This window comes from Pleurodeles waltl, chromosome 3_1 (genome assembly GCF_031143425.1).
Source record: "Pleurodeles waltl isolate 20211129_DDA chromosome 3_1, aPleWal1.hap1.20221129, whole genome shotgun sequence".
NCBI classification, from domain to species: Eukaryota; Metazoa; Chordata; class Amphibia; order Caudata; family Salamandridae; genus Pleurodeles; species Pleurodeles waltl.
In genome coordinates, this window is record NC_090440.1 from 10,806,358 (window position 1) to 10,834,174 (window position 27,817).

Consider the following 27,817-nt stretch of genomic DNA (forward strand, 5'->3'; position numbering starts at 1 on the left):
CGCCTGCAGAGGGAATCCCCAGGCTCCCCCTGACCGCGACTGCCTGAACCTAACGTCCCGACGGCTGGAAAAGACCCTGCACCCGCAGCCCCCAGCACCTGAAGGAACGGAACTTCTGTGCAGGAGTGACCCCCAGGAGGCCCTCTCCCTTGCCCAGGTGGTGGCTACCTCGAGGAGCCCCCCCCTTACCTGCCTGCACCGCTGAAGAGACCCCTTGGTCTCCCATTGAAATCTACAGAGAACCCGACGCTTGTTTGCACACTGCACCCGGCCGCCCCCGCGCTGCTGAGGGTGTACTTTCTGTGTGGACTTGTCCCCCCCCCCCCATCCACCCCCCCCCCCCCCCCCGGTGCCCTACAAAACCCCCCTGGTCTGCCCTCCGAAGACGCGGGTACTTGGCTGCTGGCAGACTGGAACCGGGGCACCCCCTTCTCTCCATTGAAGCCTATGTGTTTTGGGCACCTCTTTGACCTCTGCACCTGACCGGCCCTGAGCTGCTGGTGTGGTAACTTTGGGGTTGCTCTGAACCCCCAACGGTGGGATACCTTGGACCCAAACCTGAGACTTGTAAGTGATTTACTTACCTGTTAAAACTAACAATAACTTACCTCCCCCAGGAACTGTGAAAATTGCACTGTGTCCACTTTTAAAACAGTTATTTGTGTTTTATGTGAAAAGTATATATGCTACTGTGATTATTCAAAGTTCCTAAAGTACTTACCTGCAATACCTTTCAAATGAGATATTACATGTAGAATTTGAACCTGTGGTTCTTAAAATAAACTAAGAAAATAAATGTTTCTATAACAAAACCTATTGGCTGGATTTGTCTCTGAGTGTGTGTTCCTCATTTATTGCCTGTGTGTATGTACAACAAATGCTTAACACTACTCCTTTGATAAGCCTACTGCTCGACCACACTACCACAAAATAGAGCATTAGTATTATCTCTTTTTGCCACTATCTTACTCTTAAGGGGAACCCTTGGACTCTGTGCATGCTATTCCTTACTTTGAAATAGCACATACAGAGCCAACATCCTACAATCTGTATTTTTTGTTGTGCTTTTATGGTTTGCATTAAACCAAATAGTCTTTTGAACTGAACTGATATCCTTCAGTACAGCCTTATTCCTTTTCTTTTTTTAAACCAATGAAATGTAGTGAAAAGTAAATTAACTTCTTAAAATATTTTTGTTCATAGAAATGACTTCCTGTTGGACCTCGTTCCGCAGGCCATGGGCGTGCAGGCCTGCCTGGCCCAATCCATGATAATAGCCAGGGCAGGCAGTCACATGCTCCTCAGTGAGGTTAGTGTTGGGGTACCCCCTCCCAGCAGTGCTATACAACCAATGTCCAGTACATGGCTTCTTCATATAAAAGATAAGTGTGTTATTACACTGAAAACTCAAATTTTTCTAAACATATAGTAATGCAAAGATACCCGATTTAAGGATGTGAGTCTTAGCTTTCAGGACTTTTTATGTCCCTCTTGGGCCATACAGGTTCCCCCCCTCCCAGGTCCGGAGTTTGAGCCAGTGCCAGCTAGTGCAGCTCGTACTCCTCCCCATTTGGTTGCAGCATTTAGTTTTTTGGGCCTAGGCCCTTCTAATATCTCACCTGTTCATAGGACCTGCACTGGGCTGTGTTCGGCCTTCCCATGGCAGCAGGGAGCTTCATGACAGCCAGCGGCAGTCACCAGGTTGCATAGCTGCAAGCCACACAACAGATCTCTCAGAAGGTTGCAGCAGAAGCAGAGGCTTTTGTCTCTGGTCCTCTTCGCAATTGATTTTGTCTCTCAGCGCAGCTCACTTTGGTGAGTACTTGGTGCTTCTTCCTGAGCACGACGACATGCCCACAAGTGATTATTCTTAGTCGTGGTGGTCATTGAGTGCTGCCATTGGTAAACAGTGCCTTAAGGTGATGTCCTTCAAGAGGGTTCTCAGGGGTAGTTCTCAGCTCACTTGATCTTCATGACTGGTCCTGACTCAACAGCAGTCTCTGGCAGTGCTGCGGTCATGCATTCCAATTGTGGGACATGCAAGCCACCAGCAGGCTCTTATTCTGGGTTCGGTCAGGCATAATACCAGGGCACGCAGCTCCATCTGCCATGGCTGCTGCGACGAGGATAAATGATGATCACACTACCCGGTCCAGCAGAACTGTAATCCCTTCAGCCCTTCTCTGTCTGACGGAGCCTGCGTCAGGGTCAGTTACAGCAGTCATTTCCACAATCTGCTCCTCCTGCAGGGTAGACTCTTCCGACCCTTGTTCACAGCACTGTGTGTTGGAACCCAGGACAGTCCAGTCATTTCTCCTATAGAATGGAATCCAGTGAATGTTCCTCTACCTCTGGTGAGTTAGCTGTCAGTGTAACTCTAGACATGGCTGCTTAGTAGTCCGTAAGTACTAGAATATGTGTTCCTTGTCTGCTTCCTTGGAATCCGTGGCGGTTGGTTCCTTTTTTATGTGTTCTGGCCAGGCCACCTTCCAAATCTGACCTTTGCAATGATGCTCTGCCCAGCCGGACAGTCTCCAGGTGGAATGCCACCCCCAGAAGTATTAAGAGGTGTGAGTAGCCCACTCCCAGCTATTTACAGATGTACAACCCCTCTCTGTAGAGATCAGGAGGAGAGACCAGAATTACCTCACCATAGCATCTGGTACTCGCCCTCCCTTCTAGGAGATGCCAGCAATACACAACTGGGGAATGCAGTATCTCCTCCATCCTTGTACTCTGGTAATGGAACCCGCAGACCTGTATCACTCACAGCACGCCTTTAATCCTAGCACATACCACGTGCACAGTTTACAGGATGACGGCATTCAGGATTCTGGGTCCATTGTGAGGAGAGAAGCATTAGATGAATGGCTTTTACGCACTCTGAGAGGTAGAAAGGCCTGTTGCTATAATTCAACAGTCGAGGTATACTGCCATTGATGCGCTCCATGCATGAAACCTGTGACAACGATAGTACTCCGGTCACTATGACTGCACGCTTGGTGTGGCCCTCCTGGCTCATGGCAAGGTCCAGAGTCTACCATCATCAAAGATCAGACCTAGGTCAACGTGGATTCCAAAAACCATGCAGTTTGGGCACGCAGGAGAAGGGACACAACCGTTCATCATACAGGGGATGTTTCTGGTCCAATAGCCCTTTTTAAAATGTGACTTAAGACTTCTTGAAGTCTTTCTTTAATGTGATAATTAATATTTGATTTATCCTTAATTTAATTGTATTCCCTTCGTCAGTGTGGTTGCTACATCAGGGTCCTCCTGGCATCTTATTACCTCCACTCATGTTGCTCTTTGCAGAACGCAGGTGATTTGTAATAAGTTTAAACCGCCAACTACTGCTCTGTTCCCAACCTCCCTAGGTTAGGCAAAGCCCTTGGAAATGTATTGCTTCAAGGTATTGGTCACGTTAGCTGAGCCGACGTGTTTAAAATGAATCAATCTGGACTCCGGTCTGGCCAAAGCATTGACGCGGCTTCACTCGCGGTCCTTGGCGGCCTCCGTTGTACTCATGAAGTTGGCGGTGGATGCCTCCTTGTCCCCCTCAGCTTCGCTGCCACCTTTGACTCCATGGGCCACCTGCCCCTGCTGCTGCCCCTGCTGCCTCTCCTGCCTCTGCTGCCTCTCCTGCCTCTGCTCCCTCTGCTGCTGCTGCCCCTGCTGCTGCTGCCCCTGCTGCTGCTGCCCCTGCTGCTGCTGCCCCTGCTGCTGCTGCCCCTGCTGCTGCTGCCCCTGCTGCTGCTGCCCCTGCTGCTTCTGCCTCTGCCGCCTCTGCCTCTGCCGCCGCCTCTGCCGCCTCTGCCGCCGCCTCTGCCGCCTCTGCCTCTGCCGCCGCATCTGCCGCCTCTGCCTCTGCTGCCTCTGCCGCCGCCTCTGCTGCCTCTGCCGCCTCTGCCGCCACCTCTGCAGCCACTGCCTCTGCCGCCGCCTCTGCCGCCACCTCTGCAGCCACTGCCTCTGCCGCCGCCTCTGCCGCAACCTCTGCCGCCGCCTCTGCCGCAACCTCTGCCGCCGCCTCTGCCGCAACCTCTGCCGCCCCCTCTGCTGCAACCTCTGCCGCCCCCTCTGCTGCAACCTCTGCCGCCCCCTCTGCTGCCCCCTCTGCTGCAACCTCTGCCTCCCCCTCTGCTGCAACCTCTGCCGCCCCCTCTGCTGCAACCTCTGCCGCCCCCTCTGCAGCCACTGCCTCTGCCGCCCCCTCTGCAGCCACTGCCTCTGCCGCCCCCTCTGCAGCCACTGCCTCTGCCGCCCCCTCTGCAGCCACTGCCTCTGCCGCCCCCTCTGCAGCCACTGCCTCTGCCGCCCCCTCTGCAGCCACTGCCTCTGCCGCCCCCTCTGCAGCCACTGCCTCTGCCGCCCCCTCTGCAGCCACTGCCTCTGCCGCCCCCTCTGCAGCCACTGCCTCTGCCGCCCGCTCTGCAGCCACTGCCTCTGCCGCCCGCTCTGCAGCCACTGCCTCTGCCGCCCGCTCTGCAGCCACTGCCTCTGCCGCCCGCTCTGCAGCCACTGCCTCTGCCGCCCGCTCTGCAGCCACTGCCTCTGCCGCCCCCTCTGCAGCCACTGCCTCTGCCGCCCCCTCTGCAGCCACTGCCTCTGCCGCCCCCTCTGCAGCCACTGCCTCTGCCGCCCCCTCTGCAGCCACTGCCTCTGCCGCCGCCTCTGCAGCCACTGCCTCTGCCGCCGCCTCTGCAGCCACTGCCTCTGCCGCCGCCTCTGCAGCCACTGCCTCTGCCGCCGCCTCTGCAGCCACTGCCTCTGCCGCCGCCTCTGCAGCCACTGCCTCTGCCGCCGCCTCTGCAGCCACTGCCTCTGCCGCCCCCTCTGCAGCCACTGCCTCTGCCGCCCCCTCTGCAGCCACTGCCTCTGCCGCCCCCTCTGCAGCCACTGCCTCTGCCGCCCCCTCTGCAGCCACTGCCTCTGCCGCCCCCTCTGCTGCAACCTCTGCCGCCGACTCTGCTGCAACCTCTGCCACCGCCTCTGCCACCTCCCCTGCTGCCTCCTCTGCCTGAGCAGCGCTTTGCTATCAGAGCTCAGGTTGTTTGACTCCTTCATGTTCAACCGCTCCCAAGTAGTCAAGCAATCAACAAATTATCCAAGCTTACTCCATCTGCGGGCTCCTCAAGGTTCCTCTGGTACTGGGGTACCCTCGCACAAAGCAGGCGTAAGAGTAAAATCCACGCTGAAACCTCCTCTCTTTGGACTGTAATTATCATTATCAAACCAAGAAACTCTGCATCTTGCCTACTTATTCTGCTATGTCTCCCTGCTTCCTCATCTTCTCCAACCGGTACCTCCCCTCTCATTACTAGTTTCAAGTAATGTGAATTGTAGACTGTTTAATTGTTTCTTTTAACTTCCTGTTACCATGTTACTGCTATCCTTCCAGAATAGTTTCATACCTTGCTTGTTCTGTTTAACATGCATGCATACCTTTCAGTACGCAGCTCTATGTAAAACAAATGATAAATGAGTGTATATGTTGACTTGGCTACGATATCTGCTCTGTATCCGTGCTTCTGAAGAATCCTGGGTGTGTCAGACTAACTCCTGCTGGGCGTTCACAAAAACCTCCTGAGTCATGTGCGTAGGACCCCACAAAGTGAAGAGTGGATCGCTGGAACCCCAGTTTTCCCAAAATCATATTGTCCAGTTTACTGGGCTCTACTTGTGATCTGGTAATTGAGGGAGGGGTAGAAGGACACGGGTAGTTTGGGATTGGGGGGACGACGATTGGTGGGGGAGGGGAGGAGGGTTCGTGAAGACCCAACAGTTAGCATCCACTGTTTCGGATTCACTGTCTTGAGTTCTACTGGTCCGTGGACTGACGTGGTACACAAAGTACGCTGAATGGTGCCAGAATGTCAGGAGCCATAGCTCAAAAATGTTGGCCTGCAATCATGTTGAAAATGGACCCCCACTCTTTCATGATTTCAGGCCTCGGAGCAGGACTTAATGGGGGAGGGGGGAAGATCCAACCAAAGCTTTAAAATGCAGCAACTTTAGACCCATAACGGCTACAAGGATAATTCTAATGGGTTTTAAGCAGGATGCCTAGCATCAATCAGCCAGTAGGGCCATCACTGCAAAACCTAGTATTAGGAGGAGAATCCTCTGTGTTCTTCTTGAGCTGGAAGAAGGCTGATATGGAGTCCAGCAAAGTATGGAATTGTAAAGAGCAGGTTGAGGAAGGTGCCGCTGATAACACTCCGTGCTGAAAACGTCCTGAGGATCCTTGACCCTCTGGCCACATAAGATAGTCCTCAGTGATTCTGCCCAGCAGGAGTGCAAGGTCCTCTCAACAATGTGTGAGTATTTGTCAAGACTCCCTCAACACATGTTTCAGTCTTGGTCTTTGACCTTTTGGCTAGGGACCTAATCTCATCTCCTTTCCAGGTGACCCAGTCCCCTCTTCTTCCAAGACCAGTTTAAATAGTAGTTCTGTCTCTGGATCTCAAGACTGTTCCTACCCTTGATAGGTTTCTGGGTTGGTGCGTATAGTCTCACGAATCCAGAGGAATTACAAATACTGAACGTATCCCGCTTTGCAGGCACTGCCAGGAAGTCCAGGCAGATGAAAACACACACCTCCTTTAAAGTTAAGAGAGTGTCCAACTGCTCATAGAGGTTATAGGCTTGAATCCACTTGGCCGTTGATTTGTATTCGATTGGCTGCAATGAGTCATTCTGTTCCACGCTCTTACGTTGCCACGTGGCACCCATCACAGCTCAGCAGGGTAGAGTGGAAGTTCAGGTTCTGTAGCTGGGGAGGTGATGGGATGGCCAGCAGGATGCAGGAATGTTCCCTATGCCAACAGGGCAGTTCCTTGTACAATGTTATTATGCCTAATAAATTATTTATATTTATACATTATGCACTAGATGATGATCACCCATTTAAATTCTAATATATGTAGTTACTCAGACTTACATTTTCGCTATCAACACCACCTCTCCCCAAACATTAGGCCCCCTGTGAAAAATGCCAGGTAAGCATCAAATGTGCACTTTATTATAGGTGCTAATTATTGCATCCGATAAATTCTGAACCATACCGTGTCAGATTGTATTTCATGTGCTAAATACTGGACCCTCTTCCCAGGCCCAGCTGGAAAGGAGGGTGTTGTTCTTGAAGGCGCCACCTCCTTCCATCACAACACCTGCAGGAGGGAGGTTTCCTCCTCGCCGGGAAGAGATCACCCTCTGATCAGTGGGGTTTCTCGATCATGGAGCACAGCTACTGCCTCTAGCTCACCTCAACGTCCTTCCTCGCAAGCGCACCCTCAGTCTCGGACTCCAGTGCCCTCTTCAGGAGGAAGTTCAGATACTCACCTCTACTACCACAAGGCGGTATGGGATTCTTCTACTCACACCTCTACTACCACAAGGCGGCATGGGATTCTTCTACTCACACCTCTACTACCACAAGGCGGCATGGGATTCTTCTACTTACACCTCTACTACCACAAGGCGGCATGGGATTCTTCTACTCACACCTCTACTACCACAAGGCGGCATGGGATTCTTCTACTTACACCTCTACTACCACAAGGCGGCATGGGATTCTTCTACTTACACCTCTACTACCACAAGTCGGCATGGGATTCTTCTACTTACACCTCTACTACCACAAGGCGGCATGGGATTCTTCTACTTACACCTCTACTACCACAAGGCGGCATGGGATTCTTCTACTTACACCTCTACTACCACAAGTCGGCATGGGATTCTTCTACTTACACTTCCTCATTCCCAAAAAGGACGGACCTTCAGGGCTGTTCCAGACCTCTGGCCTCTCAACCAGTATCTCCACCCTGAACACTTTCACACGGCCGCACTGCAGGATGTCTCCGGCTACTGCAACAAGGCAACTTCATGACTCCACCTGATCTAAAGGACGTCTCCTTCCACTTATTCACCCATCCCACTCATCGCCCTTACCTGTGTTTCGTGGTAAGTGGTCAACATTATCAGTTTGAAGTGTTGCCATACAGTGTCACCATAGCCTCAAGGGTCTCCAGCAAATGCCCATCTGCCAGTCCAAAAGTGTGCAAACAACATTCTCGCTCACACTCACCCCTCAACAGTTTGGGATTCACTGTAAAAGCTGCCAAGTCCTAACTACAGCGCTTTCAGATCCAGACTTTCTTGGAGGGCCTTCCTTAACACAGGTGCCTGCAAGGCCTAGCAAGCCAGGTCAGGGCGCCGCAGTTCTGGTCTCTTTTTCAGCCAGATTGTCAACTCCATCAAAACACGTATGATTCTCTTTGGGAGGATAGCCCCTGCATAGCGGTAGTCTCCCAGGCCGTGCTGTATGTGTGTTTGCTCCACCAGTGCCTGTCGGTACAAAGCTCACGGGTGGAGGAGGCTCACTCAGAAGATCTAGTGTTAATACTGGCCTGCATCGATCGCCCTCTGCAGTGGCGGAACACCAACAATCTGTTTCAGGACTGACCCTTCATGAACCCTGCTCCGCAGGTGACCATCACCAACGACACTCCACTCTCTGGATGGGATCTTCAACGACTAACAGTTCAGTGCGTGTGGTCACTGCAACAGAGGGCTTTCCACATCAACTACCTGGTGCCCCTTGTAATCCAGCAAGCTCTTGGGGCCTTCTTTCAGGAGATTCAGCACAAAGTATTCCTCAAAAAGACAGACAGCATGACCGTCATGTGCAATGTCCAAAAGCAGGGTGGCACACACTCACTTTAGTTGTCAATGCTTGGCAATGGGCAGTTCACCATTGAATAGATTTCGGGGCAGAGCACCTTCTGGGAATGGACAACAACTTTGCCTTCTCAGCAGGATGCAGCAACATGGCCACGAGGTGGAACTCCACCCACAAGTCCTGTTCCTGTATTTATGCTGTTGGGTGAGATGGTGTCTTGGATCCTTGAGGTTGATGTCTTTGCAGCTGCCCACAACATGAAATGCCAAAACATCGCCTTCAGGTTCCCAGACCCCCTTCCCATGAGCAGTGCTCTAAGGATGAATTGGTGACAGATCTTTGCCTATGCTTTTCCTCCTCTGCACTCCTTTGGCAAACGCCCCTCACTCTCATCCTCATAGCTCCCATTTTGGCCAGACATCCCTGTTTGTTGGGCCGCCTAGTGTTCTTTGTTCTCTATGAAAACTCCCCAAAGAACCGGACCTTCACACTGAGAAGCAAGGCAGCTCAATCTAGTAATTTGGCTGCGGAGATCCTAGAGTTTGGTTATCTTAACCTTCCTCAAGAACGCGTGGCCACCCCGAAGGAAGCGCACAGGCGCACTGTGCAAGCCTGTTATGTTGCCTAGTGGAAGATGTTTGTCCAGTACTGCAGTTCCAAGCACCTGGACCCTCTTAAACTCTCCTCTTGCAAAAATCAGGCCTACCTTGTATTTCCGTTTGACTGCATTTAGCTGCTATTGTAGCCCACATGAGGAACTCTATATTCATAACCACTGTCATTAGGCTTTCATTGAAGGACTCCAAAGGGTTATCCCATCCTGGCCCCGCCTGGAACCTTAAAGTTGTCGTTACTATACTAGTGTGCCCTCCTTTTGAACTACTACATTTATGCCCTTCACAGTTCCTCTTCTGGAAAGTTGCTTTACTTGTCTCTGTTACATCCTTAAGCCCCGTTAACGAGCTACAGGTCCCCACCCAGGAGGAGTCTTTCATTCAGGTTCATAATGACCGAAAATTGCCCTCAGAACTAACCCTAGGTTTCTTCTTAAGGTTGCAGCCCTCTTGTACCGTAACCATACTGTAGAGCTTCCTGTCTTTCCATCAACCAGACATGGTAGCAGAGAGGGCTCTTCATCCCCTTGAAGTTAAGGGGTCTCATGTACTGCCATACATGCCAGATGGATGGCCAAATGCATCCAAACGTACTAAATTAGGGCTAAAAGAACTTTGCCCGCCTCGCCAGGCCGCACTCCACACATAAAGGGGCCACTATGGCTTTCCTTGGAAATGGCCTCGTAGCTAATATTTGTAAGGTAGCTTCATGGTCCACTCCCTACACGTTTATGTCTGTGGATGTCTTAGAACGGCACAAACTAGAGTTAGTGAGACTGTTCTAAGAGCTTTGTTTCAATCTTCAGCACCCACCACTGGCTGACCACTGGTTAGGGAATACTAGTTTACAGTATCCACAGCCACACGTGCCACGAACAGAATGTCACTTACACTCTAAGCATCTTTTCGTAGAGTGTAGTGCTGTAGATCCGCTTGTTGTCGTCGTTCACTTCTTCATTTACATACATAAACGCTTTATATATAAATTCTTTAATTGTCACAAGTGCTCTATCTAATGCCCCATCTCTACACTCCCCGCTGAGGGAAAACAGTCTAAAAATGGGGCCAGTGCCCATTTGTATTGTCAGCTCTGGGAGGAGTTGCTATACCTCGTGACTCGAAAGACTTCCTTGAAGAAAACAAGTTGCAATCATCCGGGCCCAACACTAAATGGCAGGAGTATGCCGGGCATGTGAATTTACAGCACTACACGCAACAAACAGATGCTTACAGAGTAAGTAAGATGTGCCGCCTGCATATAATTATTCACTAAGCCTCATCCTCTGTTTACTGGGTCACCATAGTGCTGTAAATGAAAAGTAACAATTCTGTTCTTTCCATAGGCCTTCTGCTGGATCAAATCCTGAAGAATTTCACTGAAGCAGCCACAAGCACAAATGAGCAGCGCTTGAAAGTCATCATGTATTCTGCAGTAAGTGTCTGCACTTCATCCATTTTTATGGATCAGTGTTCCTTATTGTTATATTACAGAAAGCTGGTATAGGTGTTGGTGCCTGTAACCCTGAGGCCCTGAGATATAATCAAACCACTTTAAGCAGTGCTTCCCCCTCACACCCCTCCTCCCCCCAAACTCCCAATCAACCTAATGGAGCCAATAAACATGATGACTGACAAACAGTGATTTGTGACTGATTGGTAACTACCATTTACTTGCTGGCCTAAACCCAGCCATGAGGTTCATGGGATAGTCCATTTAACTCTAGCCTACACGGAGAAACCTAGTAATGGTACAAGGAGATGGCGTCTGACTGCCTCTTCGAGATATGCAAATTTCAAACGCAGGTGAGCTCTCTTAACTCCGAAATTCAGGGAATGTAGCCCACCCACTGAAAGCTCCTTGCCAGAGGGGTCCATGGACATGGTACGTTTTTCCATGCATATCTGTCCCAGATGCGGCGTAACCAGGCTCTGTACTCTGGGAGTTTCTCTATCCCCCAGTAGGAGAGAACTTGCTGTGCATAATACTAGCGCTGCTTGTTTCCCTCTGACTGCAGCGGGCACATCAGCCTATTTGTGAGAACCAGTAAAACGTATGCTAGGAAATGTGAGATCTCGCTGTCCACTATCTTATGCAGACCATCCAGCACCTCCCTTGGACACCTCGGGTGACTGTGTAGTGCCAATCTGCTATCTTCATCCTCACTTCTCGGCTGGATGCCTAGCATGCTGTTGTGCGTGTTTTGTGAAACATGCCCACCCGTTCTTAATTTCACAGGATACGGCTACGTCTTCCCTTCTAAAATGTCCCTGGGATTTGGGCCATAGTCAATCTGATTGTAAGTGGTAGCATAATTCTGATAAAATAGTTTGCCACAATTTCTGGGGAGCAACCGCCTCTCAGGTGGTGTTGGAGGCCGCTTAGCGATCCCCCTATTCGATACCCAGTATCTCTTTTGAGTGTAGTGTACGTGCTGTCTCTGCACCAGGCCCCAGTCTTTCTTTTCTTTTTTAGTCTTTCAATGGTAAGTATTTCCTCTCGGCTCATCAAATCTCCTGTGCATTCACAGCTTGTCCGTCACCAAGCTATTCTCTCAAATTACCGGCCTATATCATCACTCCGGCTCTTGGGAAAGCTGTTAGAAGAGCGAATTAATAAACAGCTGATGGAATATCTTGAAACAAACGAGATCCCGCACTCTTCACAAACAGGTGTCCGAGCAGGTCATAGCACCGAATCAGCCCTGGTTGCTGTGGCCGACATCATTCGGTGGTCTCTGGGCGCGGACCTTCCAGCCATGCTTGTGCTTTTAGACCTGTCCGCAGCATTTCTTACGTGTAAGGAAATGCCTCCTTGGCATGGTTGCCCCCTGACTTTTTGCCTTTGCTGATGCTATGTTTACAATTGAAAGTGTGCTGAGGCCTGCTAACCAGGCCCCAGCACCAGTGTTCTTTCCCTAACCTGTACTTTTGTATCCACAATTGGCAGACCCTGGCATCCAGATAAGTCCCTTGTAACTGGTACTTCTAGTACCAAGGGCCCTGATGCCAAGGAAGGTCTCTAAGGGCTGCAGCATGTCTTATGCCACCCTGGAGACCTCTCACTCAGCACAGACACACTGCTTACCAGCTTGTGTGTGCTAGTGAGGACAAAACGAGTAAGTCGACATGGCACTCCCCTCAGGGTGCCATGCCAGCCTCTCACTGCCTATGCAGTATAGGTAAGACACCCCTCTAGCAGGCCTTACAGCCCTAAGGCAGGGTGCACTATACCATAGGTGAGGGTACCAGTGCATGAGCATGGTACCCCTACAGTGTCTAAACAAAACCTTAGACATTGTAAGTGCAGGGTAGCCATAAGAGTATATGGTCTGGGAGTCTGTCAAACACGAACTCCACAGCACCATAATGGCTACACTGAAAACTGGGAAGTTTGGTATCAAACTTCTCAGCACAATAAATGCACACTGATGCCAGTGTACATTTTATTGTAAAATACACCACAGAGGGCACCTTAGAGGTGCCCCCTGAAACTTAACCGACTATCTGTGTAGGCTGACTAGTTTTAGCAGCCTGCCACAAACCGAGACATGTTGCTGGCCCCATGGGGAGAGTGCCTTTGTCACTCTGAGGCCAGTAACAAAGCCTGCACTGGGTGGAGATGCTAACACCTCTCCCAGGCAGGAATTGTCACACCTGGCGGTGAGCCTCAAAGGCTCACCTCCTTTGTGCCAACCCAGCAGGACACTCCAGCTAGTGGAGTTGCCCGCCCCCTCCGGCCAGGCCCCACTTTTGGCGGCAAGGCCGGAGAAAATAATGAGAATAACAAGGAGGAGTCACTGGCCAGTCAGGACAGCCCCTAAGGTGTCCTGAGCTGAGGTGACTCTAACTTTTAGAAATCCTCCATCTTGCAGATGGAGGATTCCCCCAATAGGGTTAGGATTGTGACCCCCTCCCCTTGGGAGGAGGCACAAAGAGGGTGTACCCACCCTCAGGGCTAGTAGCCATTGGCTACTAACCCCCCAGACCTAAACACGCCCTTAAATTTAGTATTTAAGGGCTACCCTGAACCCTAGAAAATTAGATTCCTGCAACAAGAAGAAGGACTGCCCAGCTGAAAACCCCTGCAGCGGAAGACCAGAAGACGACAACTGCCTTGGCTCCAGAAACTCACCGGCCTGTCTCCTGCCTTCCAAAGATCCTGCTCCAGCGACGCCTTCCGAAGGGACCAGCGACCTCGACATCCTCTGAGGACTGCCCCTGCTTCGAAAAGACAAGAAACTCCCGAGGACAGCGGACCTGCTCCAAGAAAAGCTGCAACTTTGTTTCCAGCAGCTTTAAAGAACCCTGCAAGCTCCCCGCAAGAAGCGTGAGACTTGCAACACTGCACCCGGCGACCCCGACTCGGCTGGTGGAGACCCGACACCTCAGGAGGGACCCCAGGACTACTCTGATACTGTGAGTACCAAAACCTGTCCCCCCTGAGCCCCCACAACGCCGCCTGCAGAGGGAATCCCGAGGCTTCCCCTGACCGCGACTCTTTGAACCTAAAGTCCCGACGCCTGGGAGAGACCCTGCACCCGCAGCCCCCAGGACCTGAAGGACCGGACTTTCACTGGAGAAGTGACCCCCAGGAGTCCCTCTCCCTTGCCCAAGTGGAGGTTTCCCCGAGGAACCCCCCCCTTGCCTGCCTGCAGCGCTGAAGAGATCCCGAGATCTCTCATAGACTAACATTGCGAACCCGACGCTTGTTTCTACACTGCACCCGGCCGCCCCCGCGCCGCTGAGGGTGAAATTTCTGTGTGGACTCGTGTCCCCCCCGGTGCCCTACAAAACCCCCCTGGTCTGCCCTCCGAAGACGCGGGTACTTACCTGCAAGCAGACCGGAACCGGGGCACCCCCTTCTCTCCATTCTAGCCTATGTGTTTTGGGCACCACTTTGAACTCTGCACCTGACCGGCCCTGAGCTGCTGGTGTGGTGACTTTGGGGTTGCTCTGAACCCCCAACGGTGGGCTACCTTGGACCAAGAACTGAACCCTGTAAGTGTCTTACTTACCTGGTAAAACTAATCAAAACTTACCTCCCCTAGGAACTGTGAAAATTGCACTAAGTGTCCACTTTTAAAACAGCTATTTGTCAATAACTTGAAAAGTATACATGCAATTTTGATGATTTGAAGTTCCTAAAGTACTTACCTGCAATACCTTTCGAATGAGATATTATATGTAGAATTTGAACCTGTGGTTCTTAAAATAAACTAAGAAAAGATATTTTTCTATATAAAAACCTATTGGCTGGATTTGTCTCTGAGTGTGTGTACCTCATTTATTGTCTATGTGTATGTACAACAAATGCTTAACACTACTCCTTGGATAAGCCTACTGCTCGACCACACTACCACAAAATAGAGCATTAGTATTATCTATTTTTACCACTATTTTACCTCTAAGGGGAACCCTTGGACTCTGTGCATGCTATTCCTTACTTTGAAATAGCACATACAGAGCCAACTTCCTACATTGGTGGCAGCGGTGGGATACAAGACTTTGCATTTGCTGGACTACTCAGCCAATACCTGATCACACGACAAATTCCAAAATTGTCATTAGAAATTGATTTTTGCAATTTGAAAAGTTTTCTAAATTCTTAAAAGACCTGCTAGGGCCTTGTGTTAGATCCTGTTTAGCATTTCTTTTAGAGTTTAAAAGTTTGTAAAAGTTTGAATTAGATTCTAGAACCAGTTTTAGTTTCTTAAAAAGTATTCCAACTTTTAGAAGCATAATGTCTAGCACAGATGTGAATGTGGTGGAACTCGACACCACACCTTACCTCCATCTACAGATGAGAGAGCTAAGGTCACTCTGTAAACTAAAGAAAATAGCAATGGGCCCCAAACCTACCAAAGTACAGCTCCAGGAGCTTTTGGCAGAGTTTGAAAAGGCCAACCCCTCTGAGGATGGCAACTCAGAGGATGAAGATAGTGACTTGGAGGGAAATTCCCCCCCTCCAGTCCTACTTAGGGAGAGCAGGGCTTCTCAAGCCCTGACTCCACAAATAATAGTCAGAGATGCTGGTTCCCTCACAGGAGGGACCAACAACTCTGAAATCACTGAGGATAACTCCAGTGAAGAGGACATCCAGTTAGCCAGGATGGCCAAAAGATTGGCTTTGGAAAGACAGATCCTAGCCATAGAGAGGGAAAGACAAGAGATGGGCCTAGGACCCATCAATGGTGGCAGCAACATAAATAGGGTCAGAGATTCTCCTGACATGTTGAAAATCCCCAAAGGGATTGTAACTAAATATGAAGATGGTGATGACATCACCAAATGGTTCACAGCTTTTGAGAGGGCTTGTGTAACCAGAAAAGTGAACAGATCTCACTGGGGTGCTCTCCTTTGGGAAATGTTCACAGGAAAGTGTAGGGATAGACTCCTCACACTCTCTGGACAAGATGCAGAATCTTATGACCTCATGAAGGGTACCCTGATTGAGGGCTTTGGATTCTCCACTGAGGAGTACAGGATTAGGTTCAGGGGGGCTCAAAAATCCTCGAGCCAGACCTGGGTTGACTTTGTTGACTACTCAGTGAAAACACTAGATGGTTGGATTCAAGGCAGTGGTGTAAGTAATTATGATGGGCTGTACAATTTATTTGTGAAAGAACACCTGTTAAGTAATTGTTTCAATGATAAACTGCATCAGCATCTGGTAGACCTAGGACCAATTTCTCCCCAAGAATTGGGAAAGAAGGCGGACCATTGGGTCAAGACAAGGGTGTCCAAGACTTCAACAGGGGGTGACCAAAAGAAAGGGGTCACAAAGACTCCCCAGCAGAAGGGTGATGAGACAACCAAAACTAAAAATAGTAAAGAGTCTTCTACAGGCCCCCAAAAACCTGCACAGGAGGGTGGGCCCAGAGCCTCTTCACAAAACAATGGGTACAAGGGTAAAAACTTTGATCCCAAAAAGGCCTGGTGTCATAGCTGTAAACAGCATGGACACCAAACTGGAGACAAGGCCTGTCCCAAGAAAGGTTCCACTCCAAACTCCCATCCAGGTAACACTGGTATGGCTAGTCTCCAAGTGGGATCAACAGTGTGCCCAGAGCAAATCAGGGTCCACACTGAAGCTACTCTAGTTTCTGAGGGTGGGGTGGATTTAGCCACACTAGCTGTCTGGCCGCCTAACATGCAAAAATACAGACAGCAACTCTTAATTAATGGGACTAGAATAGAGGGCCTGAGGGATACAGGTGCCAGTGTCACCATGGTGACAGAGAAACTGGTTTCCCCTGGCCAATACCTGACTGGAAAAACTTACACAGTCACCAACGCTGACAATCAGAGAAAAGTACATCCCATGGCAATGGTTACTTTAGAATGGGGAGGGGTCAATGGCCTGAAACAGGTGGTGGTCTCCTCAAATATCCCAGTGGACTGTCTGCTTGGAAATGACCTGGAGTCCTCAGCATGGGCTGAGGTAGAGCTAAAAACCCATGCAGCCATGCTGGGTATCCCTGAACTGGTGTGTGTGAAAACAAGAGCACAATGCAAGGCACAGGGTGAAAAAGTAGAGCTGGAGTCTGGAAAAATGGCCCAGCCTACCAAGAGAACAGGAAAGTCAGTTGGGAAACCAACTGCAACACAGCAAAAGAAAGGGAACCTCTCTTCTCAGGAAGAAGTTCTGCCCTCTGAGGGAACTGAGCCTTTGGAACTTGAACCTTATCAGGTTGAGCTCTTAGGCCCAGGGGGACCCTCAAGGGAAGAGCTGTGTAAGGGACAAGAAACCTGTCCCTCTCTTGAAGGCCTTAGGCAGCAAGCTGCTGAAGAGTCCAAAGGCAAGAAAAATGGAACACATAGGGTCTATTGGGAAGATGGGCTCCTGTACACTGAGGCCAGAGACCCCAAACCTGGTGCCACTAGGAGAGTGGTAGTGCCTCAGCTGTTCAGAGAGTTCATCCTAACATTGGCCCATGACATTCCCCTTGCTGGACATTTGGGACAAACCAAGACGTGGGAGAGGTTAGTCAACCACTTCTACTGGCCCAATATGTCCAACATGGTTAAGGAGTTTTGCCTCTCCTGCCCCACCTGTCAAGCCAGTGGTAAGACAGGTGGGCACCCAAAGGCCCCCCTCATTCCACTTCCAGTGGTGGGGGTGCCCTTTGAAAGAGTGGGTGTGGACATAGTTGGTCCACTGGAACCTCCCACAGCCTCAGGAAATATGTATATCCTGGTAGTAGTGGATCATGCTACCAGGTATCCTGAAGCTATTCCCCTTAGGTCGACTACTGCCCCTGCAGTAGCCAAGGCCCTCATTGGTATCTTTACCAGAGTGGGTTTCCCTAAGGAGGTGGTGTCTGACAGAGGTACCAACTTCATGTCAGCATACCTAAAGCACATGTGGAATGAGTGTGGAGTGACTTATAAATTCACTACACCTTACCATCCACAAACTAATGGCTTAGTTGAGAGATTCAACAAGACATTAAAAGGCATGATCATGGGGCTCCCAGAAAAACTCAAAAGGAGATGGGATGTCCTCCTGCCATGTCTGCTTTTCGCTTACAGGGAGGTACCACAGAAGGGAGTAGGGTTCTCACCCTTTGAACTTCTGTTTGGTCATCCTGTAAGGGGACCACTTGCCCTTGTTAAAGAAGGCTGGGAGAGACCTCTCCATGAGCCTAAACAGGACATAGTGGACTATGTACTTGGCCTTCGCTCTAGAATGGCAGAGTACATGGAAAAGGCAACCAAAAACCTTGAGGCCAGCCAACAGCTCCAGAAGTTTTGGTATGACCAAAAGGCTGCACTGGTTGAGTTCCAACCAGGGCAGAAAGTCTGGGTTCTGGAGCCTGTGGCTCCCAGGGCACTCCAGGACAAATGGAGTGGCCCTTACCCAGTACTAGAGAGGAAGAGTCAGGTCACCTACTTGGTGGACCTGGGCACAAGCAGGAGCCCCAAAAGGGTGATCCATGTAAACCGCCTTAAGCTCTTCCACGACAGGGCTGATGTCAATCTGTTGATGGTAACAGATGAGGATCAGGAGGCAGAGAGTGAACCTCTCCCTGATCTTCTGTCATCAGACCCAAAAGATGGTACAGTAGATGGAGTGATCTACTCAGACACCCTCTCTGGCCAACAGCAAGCTGATTGTAGGAGAGTCCTACAACAGTTTCCTGAACTCTTCTCCTTAACCCCTGGTCAGACACACCTGTGTACCCATGATGTGGACACAGGAGACAGCATGCCTGTCAAGAACAAAATCTTTAGACAGTCTGACCATGTTAAGGAAAGCATCAAGGTGGAAGTCCACAAGATGCTGGAATTGGGAGTCATTGAGCGCTCTGACAGCCCCTGGGCTAGCCCAGTGGTCTTAGTCCCCAAACCTCACACCACAGATGGAAAGAAAGAGATGAGGTTTTGTGTGGACTACAGAGGGCTCAATTCTGTCACCAAGACAGATGCTCATCCAATTCCAAGAGCTGATGAGCTCATTGATAAATTAGGTGCTGCCAAATTCCTAAGTACCTTTGACTTGACAGCAGGGTACTGGCAAATAAAAATGGCACCTGGAGCAAAAGAAAAGACAGCATTCTCCACACCTGATGGGCATTATCAGTTTACTGTTATGCCCTTCGGTTTAAAGAATGCCCCTGCCACCTTCCAAAGGTTGGTGAATCAAGTCCTTGCTGGCTTGGAGTCCTTTAGCACAGCTTATCTTGATGATATTGCTGTCTTTAGCTCCACCTGGCAGGATCACCTGGTCCACCTGAGGAAGGTTTTGAAGGCTCTGCAATCTGCAGGCCTCTCTATCAAGGCATCCAAATGCCAGATAGGGCAGGGAACTGTGGTTTACTTGGGACACCTTGTAGGTGGAGGCCAAGTTCAGCCACTCCAACCCAAGATCCAGACTATTCTGGACTGGGTAGCTCCAAAAACCCAGACTCAAGTCAGGGCATTCCTTGGCTTGACTGGGTACTACCGGAGGTTTGTGAAGGGATATGGATCCATTGTGACAGCCCTCACTGAGCTCACCTCCAAGAAAATGCCCAAGAAAGTGAACTGGACTGTGGACTGCCAACAGGCCTTTGACACCCTGAAACAGGCAATGTGCTCAGCACCAGTTCTCAAAGCTCCAGATTATTCTAAGCAGTTCATTGTGCAGACTGATGCCTCTGAACATGGGATAGGGGCAGTTTTGTCCCAAACAAATGATGATGGCCTTGACCAGCCTGTTGCTTTCATTAGCAGGAGGTTACTCCCCAGGGAGCAGCGTTGGAGTGCCATTGAGAGGGAGGCCTTTGCTGTGGTCTGGTCCCTGAAGAAGCTGAGACCATACCTCTTTGGGACTCACTTCCTAGTTCAAACTGACCACAGACCTCTCAAATGGCTGATGCAAATGAAAGGTGAAAATCCTAAACTGTTGAGGTGGTCCATCTCCCTACAGGGAATGGACTTTATAGTGGAACACAGACCTGGGACTGCCCATGCCAATGCAGATGGCCTTTCCAGGTTCTTCCACTTAGAAAATGAAGACTCTCTTGGGAAAGGTTAGTCTCATCCTCTTTCGTTTGGGGGGGGGTTGTGTAAGGAAATGCCTCCTTGGCATGGTTGCCCCCTGACTTTTTGCCTTTGCTGATGCTATGTTTACAATTGAAAGTGTGCTGAGGCCTGCTAACCAGGCCCCAGCACCAGTGTTCTTTCCCTAACCTGTACTTTTGTATCCACAATTGGCAGACCCTGGCATCCAGATAAGTCCCTTGTAACTGGTACTTCTAGTACCAAGGGCCCTGATGCCAAGGAAGGTCTCTAAGGGCTGCAGCATGTCTTATGCCACCCTGGAGACCTCTCACTCAGCACAGACACACTGCTTACCAGCTTGTGTGTGCTAGTGAGGACAAAACGAGTAAGTCGACATGGCACTCCCCTCAGGGTGCCATGCCAGCCTCTCACTGCCTATGCAGTATAGGTAAGACACCCCTCTAGCAGGCCTTACAGCCCTAAGGCAGGGTGCACTATACCATAGGTGAGGGTACCAGTGCATGAGCATGGTACCCCTACAGTGTCTAAACAAAACCTTAGACATTGTAAGTGCAGGGTAGCCATAAGAGTATATGGTCTGGGAGTCTGTCAAACACGAACTCCACAGCACCATAATGGCTACACTGAAAACTGGGAAGTTTGGTATCAAACTTCTCAGCACAATAAATGCACACTGATGCCAGTGTACATTTTATTGTAAAATACACCACAGAGGGCACCTTAGAGGTGCCCCCTGAAACTTAACCGACTATCTGTGTAGGCTGACTAGTTTTAGCAGCCTGCCACAAACCGAGACATGTTGCTGGCCCCATGGGGAGAGTGCCTTTGTCACTCTGAGGCCAGTAACAAAGCCTGCACTGGGTGGAGATGCTAACACCTCTCCCAGGCAGGAATTGTCACACCTGGCGGTGAGCCTCAAAGGCTCACCTCCTTTGTGCCAACCCAGCAGGACACTCCAGCTAGTGGAGTTGCCCGCCCCCTCCGGCCAGGCCCCACTTTTGGCGGCAAGGCCGGAGAAAATAATGAGAATAACAAGGAGGAGTCACTGGCCAGTCAGGACAGCCCCTAAGGTGTCCTGAGCTGAGGTGACTCTAACTTTTAGAAATCCTCCATCTTGCAGATGGAGGATTCCCCCAATAGGGTTAGGATTGTGACCCCCTCCCCTTGGGAGGAGGCACAAAGAGGGTGTACCCACCCTCAGGGCTAGTAGCCATTGGCTACTAACCCCCCAGACCTAAACACGCCCTTAAATTTAGTATTTAAGGGCTACCCTGAACCCTAGAAAATTAGATTCCTGCAACAAGAAGAAGGACTGCCCAGCTGAAAACCCCTGCAGCGGAAGACCAGAAGACGACAACTGCCTTGGCTCCAGAAACTCACCGGCCTGTCTCCTGCCTTCCAAAGATCCTGCTCCAGCGACGCCTTCCGAAGGGACCAGCGACCTCGACATCCTCTGAGGACTGCCCCTGCTTCGAAAAGACAAGAAACTCCCGAGGACAGCGGACCTGCTCCAAGAAAAGCTGCAACTTTGTTTCCAGCAGCTTTAAAGAACCCTGCAAGCTCCCCGCAAGAAGCGTGAGACTTGCAACACTGCACCCGGCGACCCCGACTCGGCTGGTGGAGACCCGACACCTCAGGAGGGACCCCAGGACTACTCTGATACTGTGAGTACCAAAACCTGTCCCCCCTGAGCCCCCACAACGCCGCCTGCAGAGGGAATCCCGAGGCTTCCCCTGACCGCGACTCTTTGAACCTAAAGTCCCGACGCCTGGGAGAGACCCTGCACCCGCAGCCCCCAGGACCTGAAGGACCGGACTTTCACTGGAGAAGTGACCCCCAGGAGTCCCTCTCCCTTGCCCAAGTGGAGGTTTCCCCGAGGAACCCCCCCCTTGCCTGCCTGCAGCGCTGAAGAGATCCCGAGATCTCTCATAGACTAACATTGCGAACCCGACGCTTGTTTCTACACTGCACCCGGCCGCCCCCGCGCCGCTGAGGGTGAAATTTCTGTGTGGACTCGTGTCCCCCCCGGTGCCCTACAAAACCCCCCTGGTCTGCCCTCCGAAGACGCGGGTACTTACCTGCAAGCAGACCGGAACCGGGGCACCCCCTTCTCTCCATTCTAGCCTATGTGTTTTGGGCACCACTTTGAACTCTGCACCTGACCGGCCCTGAGCTGCTGGTGTGGTGACTTTGGGGTTGCTCTGAACCCCCAACGGTGGGCTACCTTGGACCAAGAACTGAACCCTGTAAGTGTCTTACTTACCTGGTAAAACTAATCAAAACTTACCTCCCCTAGGAACTGTGAAAATTGCACTAAGTGTCCACTTTTAAAACAGCTATTTGTCAATAACTTGAAAAGTATACATGCAATTTTGATGATTTGAAGTTCCTAAAGTACTTACCTGCAATACCTTTCGAATGAGATATTATATGTAGAATTTGAACCTGTGGTTCTTAAAATAAACTAAGAAAAGATATTTTTCTATATAAAAACCTATTGGCTGGATTTGTCTCTGAGTGTGTGTACCTCATTTATTGTCTATGTGTATGTACAACAAATGCTTAACACTACTCCTTGGATAAGCCTACTGCTCGACCACACTACCACAAAATAGAGCATTAGTATTATCTATTTTTACCACTATTTTACCTCTAAGGGGAACCCTTGGACTCTGTGCATGCTATTCCTTACTTTGAAATAGCACATACAGAGCCAACTTCCTACATTACGGTTGTGCATCCGAAGGTAATGCTGAGACTACAGGAGTGTGGCATTACAGGCTCTGCCTGGCTATAGAAAGATGGAGTTTCACAGGGCTCTCCTTTAACCCCACACTGTTTAACATCTGTGTGGCTCCACCGGCCAAAGTCATCAAACCATATGGATGTAAGATTGTGTCTTGCGCAGGTGACACCCAGTTAGTCTTCTCATTTAATGAATACATTGAGAAGCTGAAGCATCGTTTTTCGGCAGGTATGGAAGCCATAGCTGGATGGATGTTGGGCAGTTCGTCAGGGAAATGAGAGATGAATCCAGGGAAATCGGTGATAATGCTGTTCGGTAAAGCACAACATCTGTGGCATCCAGTCTGGTGGCCGCTGGAAGTAGGTGCTGCCCCTACACCTAGTAGGGCTGTAGAGAAAAAAACCTCTGAGTAAGGGTGGACCAAGATCTTACCGTGAAAGACCAAATTCAATCTATTACAGGTACATTCCGCCTACTGAGGAAAGCTGTACCTTTTCTTCCTCTTACAGCTGAAAAAGACTCTGCTAGAGGCCCTCGTGCTGAGCCAACTGCATTATGGGAATGCATTATTGGCATCTGCCAATGAGGCACGTCTTTCAAAGTTACAGATGGTGTGAAATACTGCAGCTCGATCGGTCTGTAACCAGCCCCAGAAGAGCTACTATACCACTCTTACATTCCCTCTAATAGCTACCAGTAAGAAAAAGTCATTTTTTAAAAATTTCTGTTTAACTTTTAAAGCATTGCGAGGAACAGGCCCCAAATATTTGTGTCTGAAGATCAACGGCTACTTGCCCATTAGGGACCTGTGATGTAGCAGTCGAGGCCTGCTGTCAGTTCCATGGATCCGACGAACCAGACGCAGTGGTAGAGCCTTCTCTTATCCGGCTCCCACCCTCTGGAACAGCCCTTTGTGGCTTGAACCTGCTCAAACTACAGGAATTTAAGAAAGTTGCTCAAATCTGTCCTATTGTAGTGTTTGTGTGTGCTCTTTCTTCCAGGTGCACCCTGCGCCGAGATATCCCGGTTGGGGTGATTCACGCACAATATCAAATTAATTTAATAACCATAATAAAAAGCTCACAACTGGTTGCCTTAAAGGGTCAGTGTAAACTCCGGATTGGGGATAATGGGGGTTAGTGGGGAGGGAAACGCTGTGACCCGGATTTCTCTGATACTGAATCCCACCTGTTGGTGGGTTTTGGTCACGGGAAGGAGTAAGGACCCCAGAGTCTTTGCCCGCTGTTTAGCCATGGTACCTTCCAGATGTGTCTCTGCTGGTTCATGAAACACCAGTGTTTTTCTGTGCTTTCCGTGGGCCACTCGACCGTAGGACAAAGTTGGACTGCTTGGACGTATAGTGCCCCTTCTCTTGAGCCTGCTGATATGAACGAGTATCAGAAATGGTGCATGCAGTGTTTCTTGTTATGGTTTTCAGACGAAGAGATTAAGAATTTTGTACTTTTTTGAACCCAGACACTTCACTAGAATTACGCATCTCCTGAGACTGTGAGGGCTTCATCACATTGTCTGTGTACAAACGTATATCACGGGTCTTGTATTAACGTAGGGGCCCTAATCCTCCATGTACAGAGCAAAGAGGAGGGAGGTGGGAGAAGGGGCTCCCTGCACTGCCTCCCCACCCTCATTTAGACGGGAGGAGTGTGCGGACGAAAGTCTATTCACTATTATCTATGGCATCTGGGGAAGAATACCGTACTGCCCTTACGGTCTACATCTATCTCCAAAGCCAAACTCCGAGTCGGCATGAGATCTGACCTATGAACACCACAGCATCTACAAAGAGGGCGGGACATCAGAAAGTCTAATCAGCAGCCATTTGCTAGCAAGTATTCATTGTATGTGTAAAGGGCGCCCATTCGCCATCCCCACACTCCCACCCCTGTTTGCATCTCGTACTCTCCAACCACTATACACCTCAGCCTCCTGGGAAGCTGTCCTCACCTTCCACCTGGTGGCAACACAAACCAAAGCCGTCCAAATGCATCCCACTCTGCTGGGTAATCAATAGAGCGAGTCAAATCTTTCCAAGGAAATAATGTTGTTTCTTTCTATATGTCTCAAAAATAACATTGTTCTGAAGATGATTCTTGAAATCTGTAGGGCTGAGTTTAGTTCAGTGCTGGCCTCATGATAGGCCCACCTACTTCAGGACATGGGGAATAACTAGCTGGTCGTACAGGTAAGAGGTATACGTGACTGGATTAAAATCCCTATATCTTTGCAAGGTAATTGATGAGAGGTCTTGAAATAGGGCTATCCTATGGCTTTGGTATTCAGTGAGCCCCTTCTCACTATGACTCAGAGAATGTCTTCCTTGGCGTTGAAGTGATGTAGCCACATCTCTTATGGAGTTCCACAAGAAACCGAAGACCTGGCTCAGCGCCTGGATACCCTCACGGGTGACAAGTTTGTGCTCTACAAATCCATGTTACATGACATACATGTACATGCCAAGTTGTCTGTGCTCTGGAGCTTGTTGCATCAGTGTGTCCGACTATTGCACCCTGTAGATTTTGATGTCACTGATGCTGTCTTCGGCGAGGGTGCTGGAAAAGCTGCTTCCCATATTGGGCAAGGTTTAGGCCTTCTATGTTGAGAGCACCCCCCTTCCCCATTTGAACATTTTGCCTCCTGGAGCGATTTTTAAGGTCGTCAGTGTGTGTCTGGTGATTCATGTGTTGTTCCTTCAAAAAGAGTAGTTCATGTTTTAGCATCTGCACTTCCTCTTCTCTTGCATCATTGACATCCTCCAGAGTTGGGACCCAGTTACTGATATCCGTGAGATCCTGTTTGACTTCCTTTAGTTTTCTCATAAGATCTTGCTACTCCAGGTGTATGCCCATTCCGAGCATGCCAAACAGGGCTCCCACAAAGCCTTGGCCAGAGGATACACTTCTGTCATTGATTGTAAGGGCTGAACACCCCCCGGAGCATTTGTGGCTTTGTATCGTGCTGCGGTGTCTGTAGGGACCATACAGTATTGCTCCTCGGGTATGAAATCTCATATTCTCAGCGAAATCACTCTCTTCTCGTCTTGAGCCAGCTGCTTCAAATTTGTTAGCAAGGTAAATCAATTACCATCCGTTCGCTATCCGATAGCAGCGTGGGCTATTTCAGATCTACTTTCTTGCCCCATGCTACATATCTGCGCCCCTGCTCCCCATAGTCTCCACGGGTCCCTGTCTGGTGCCCTTACAGGCTCCCCGCTGCTCAGAAGGCCCCCGTCAGCACCCAGTCACCGTCTGTACAGTCAGGCTGTCTTGCTATCTGCCGTGAATGCAGTGCCGTGGGCTTCACCATATGCCTCCGAGACTTCAGATGCCTGCCCACGCAGTCTTCACTGTTCACATCGGACATTGGCGGCCACTCAACCCCGCAGATGGCTTCAGCTAGCCTTGTTGACGGGTGGTGAGCAAGCGGACGGGGGAATCTTCCTACCTATCCGCCACTGTGTCCCACATTTCATCCATTTTACTCGATAAAATGGTTGGGACACTTGCCTACTCTTCACCACCACCCCCAATACCCTTGAACTCTAAACCCGTGGTTCCCAGCCTGTGGTCCGGGGACCCCTGGGGTGCTGCAAAGCCTCCTCAGGGGTCTGCGAGTGCTTAGAAAATTATTTAACAATATTAACAGATGAGGTCCCCGGATTCCGATAATGATTCAGAGGGGGTCCATGGGTTCCAGTAATGATAAAGTGGGGGTCCGCAGAAGTTAAAAGGTTGCTAACCACTGCTCTAAAGATACGGGGGCATGTGGGCCACCCAGTATTTGTCACTTTGAGCCCAGAAGCATGGCTCTGGAAAACTTGGTGTTTGGACACCTACCAGCGAAGTAAATAATCAAGGAAGCAAGGCCATCTTCTACAAGATGTTACACTAATAAGTGTAACCGGTTCACACACTGGTGCAAAAGAGGAAGAAGGCCTTAAAGGCTGGTTCCACGACTCCACAGTAATCAAGTGCCTCTCACCTGTTGGACAGACACCTTTCGTGTGCCTTGCTGAGGTCCACTTATTGGCCATTGTGGCACATATAGGGAGAGTAATGGGGAAAAGCTGTTAAAACGATTCTTGGAGGGAGCAAAAAAAAAGTTTTTCCTCTAAGAAGCAGAGCCATGCAACGTGGAATCTCAATGTGGTGCTAGCACAGCGGATGAAATCGCTGTTTCAACCATGCACGGTGCACAGCTCCAGTTTCTGACTCCAAAAACAGCCTTTCTGTTTGCCATCACGTTATTGAGAAGAGTGAATGAGATCCAAGCTCTTACCACAAAACAGCCATATCTTCAAATATTTAAACATAAGATGGTAATGAGAACGAACCCCAAATTCATACCAAAGGTAATGCCGCATGTCCACGTTGACCAGGTCATACACTTACGGGCCTTTTTCCAACAAGCCCAGACGTGGGCAGAAAAGGCCCGACATGTTGTGGATGTGTATTATCAATCAGGAATTTGTAAAGTGCACAACTCACCTGTGAGGGTCTCAAGGCACTCCATAGATGTAATTATCTACATAGACCTAAACAATCAAGAAGTGGGAACAATTCTTTGTAGATTTCACCCACACTAGGAAGGGCTCCTCTGTCACACAGGATGCCATTGCAAGGTGGATCGTACCAACAATCCAATATTGTCACAAGACCGCAGAGGTAGCACTCAAAGAAAGACCCGCAGTGCACTCCAGAATTTTAAAATAAATAAAAGGGGGCAATTCTGGCTTTCCAGGGAAGCGCGGTGTTGGACAGTATCTGTGCTGCAGCCACGTGGTCTTCAGTACATACATTCACAAAACATTAATGTGTGGACATCCACGGAAAGAGGGGCCCTAGTGGGACAAATAGTGATAAAACACTTGTTTGCAAACACACACTTGGATGAACCCAGTGCTGCTCTATAATCAGTGCACCGCATGTGAATCCAGTGAATATTTGTGCTGCAAAACGGAAAGGTTGCTTACTGGTAGAAGTTGTTTTGCAGCGTAAACATTTTTGGGATTCACATACGATCCACTCACATCCACCGTGGTGGATGTGCAAGGAAGATTTTCAAGACAACAGAAAGAAGGAAAGAAATTAACAAATTGATGTCACCAAGGGGGGGAGAATATGAAGATGCTGACTTCTTTAAAGGAATTTGAGGGCTTGCGTCTGACTTCATACAAGGAGGGACACATCACCAAATGGTCTGACGCCACTAGGTATTCTGCATAGTAGTGTGACACATTACAAGGCAGTA

General features: G+C 49.8%; 1 protein-coding gene across 1 annotated transcript in view; it reads left to right on the forward strand.

Moving 5' to 3' along the window:
- Nucleotides 1-27,817, forward strand: part of ACP2 (acid phosphatase 2, lysosomal) — an 87,037-nt gene that overhangs the window by 40,395 nt on the left and 18,825 nt on the right. Inside the window, exon 8 of the mRNA XM_069221655.1 lies at nt 10,641-10,729. Within this exon, the coding sequence (XP_069077756.1) occupies nt 10,641-10,729 (89 nt within the window). The remainder of the gene's footprint in view (nt 1-10,640; nt 10,730-27,817) is intronic.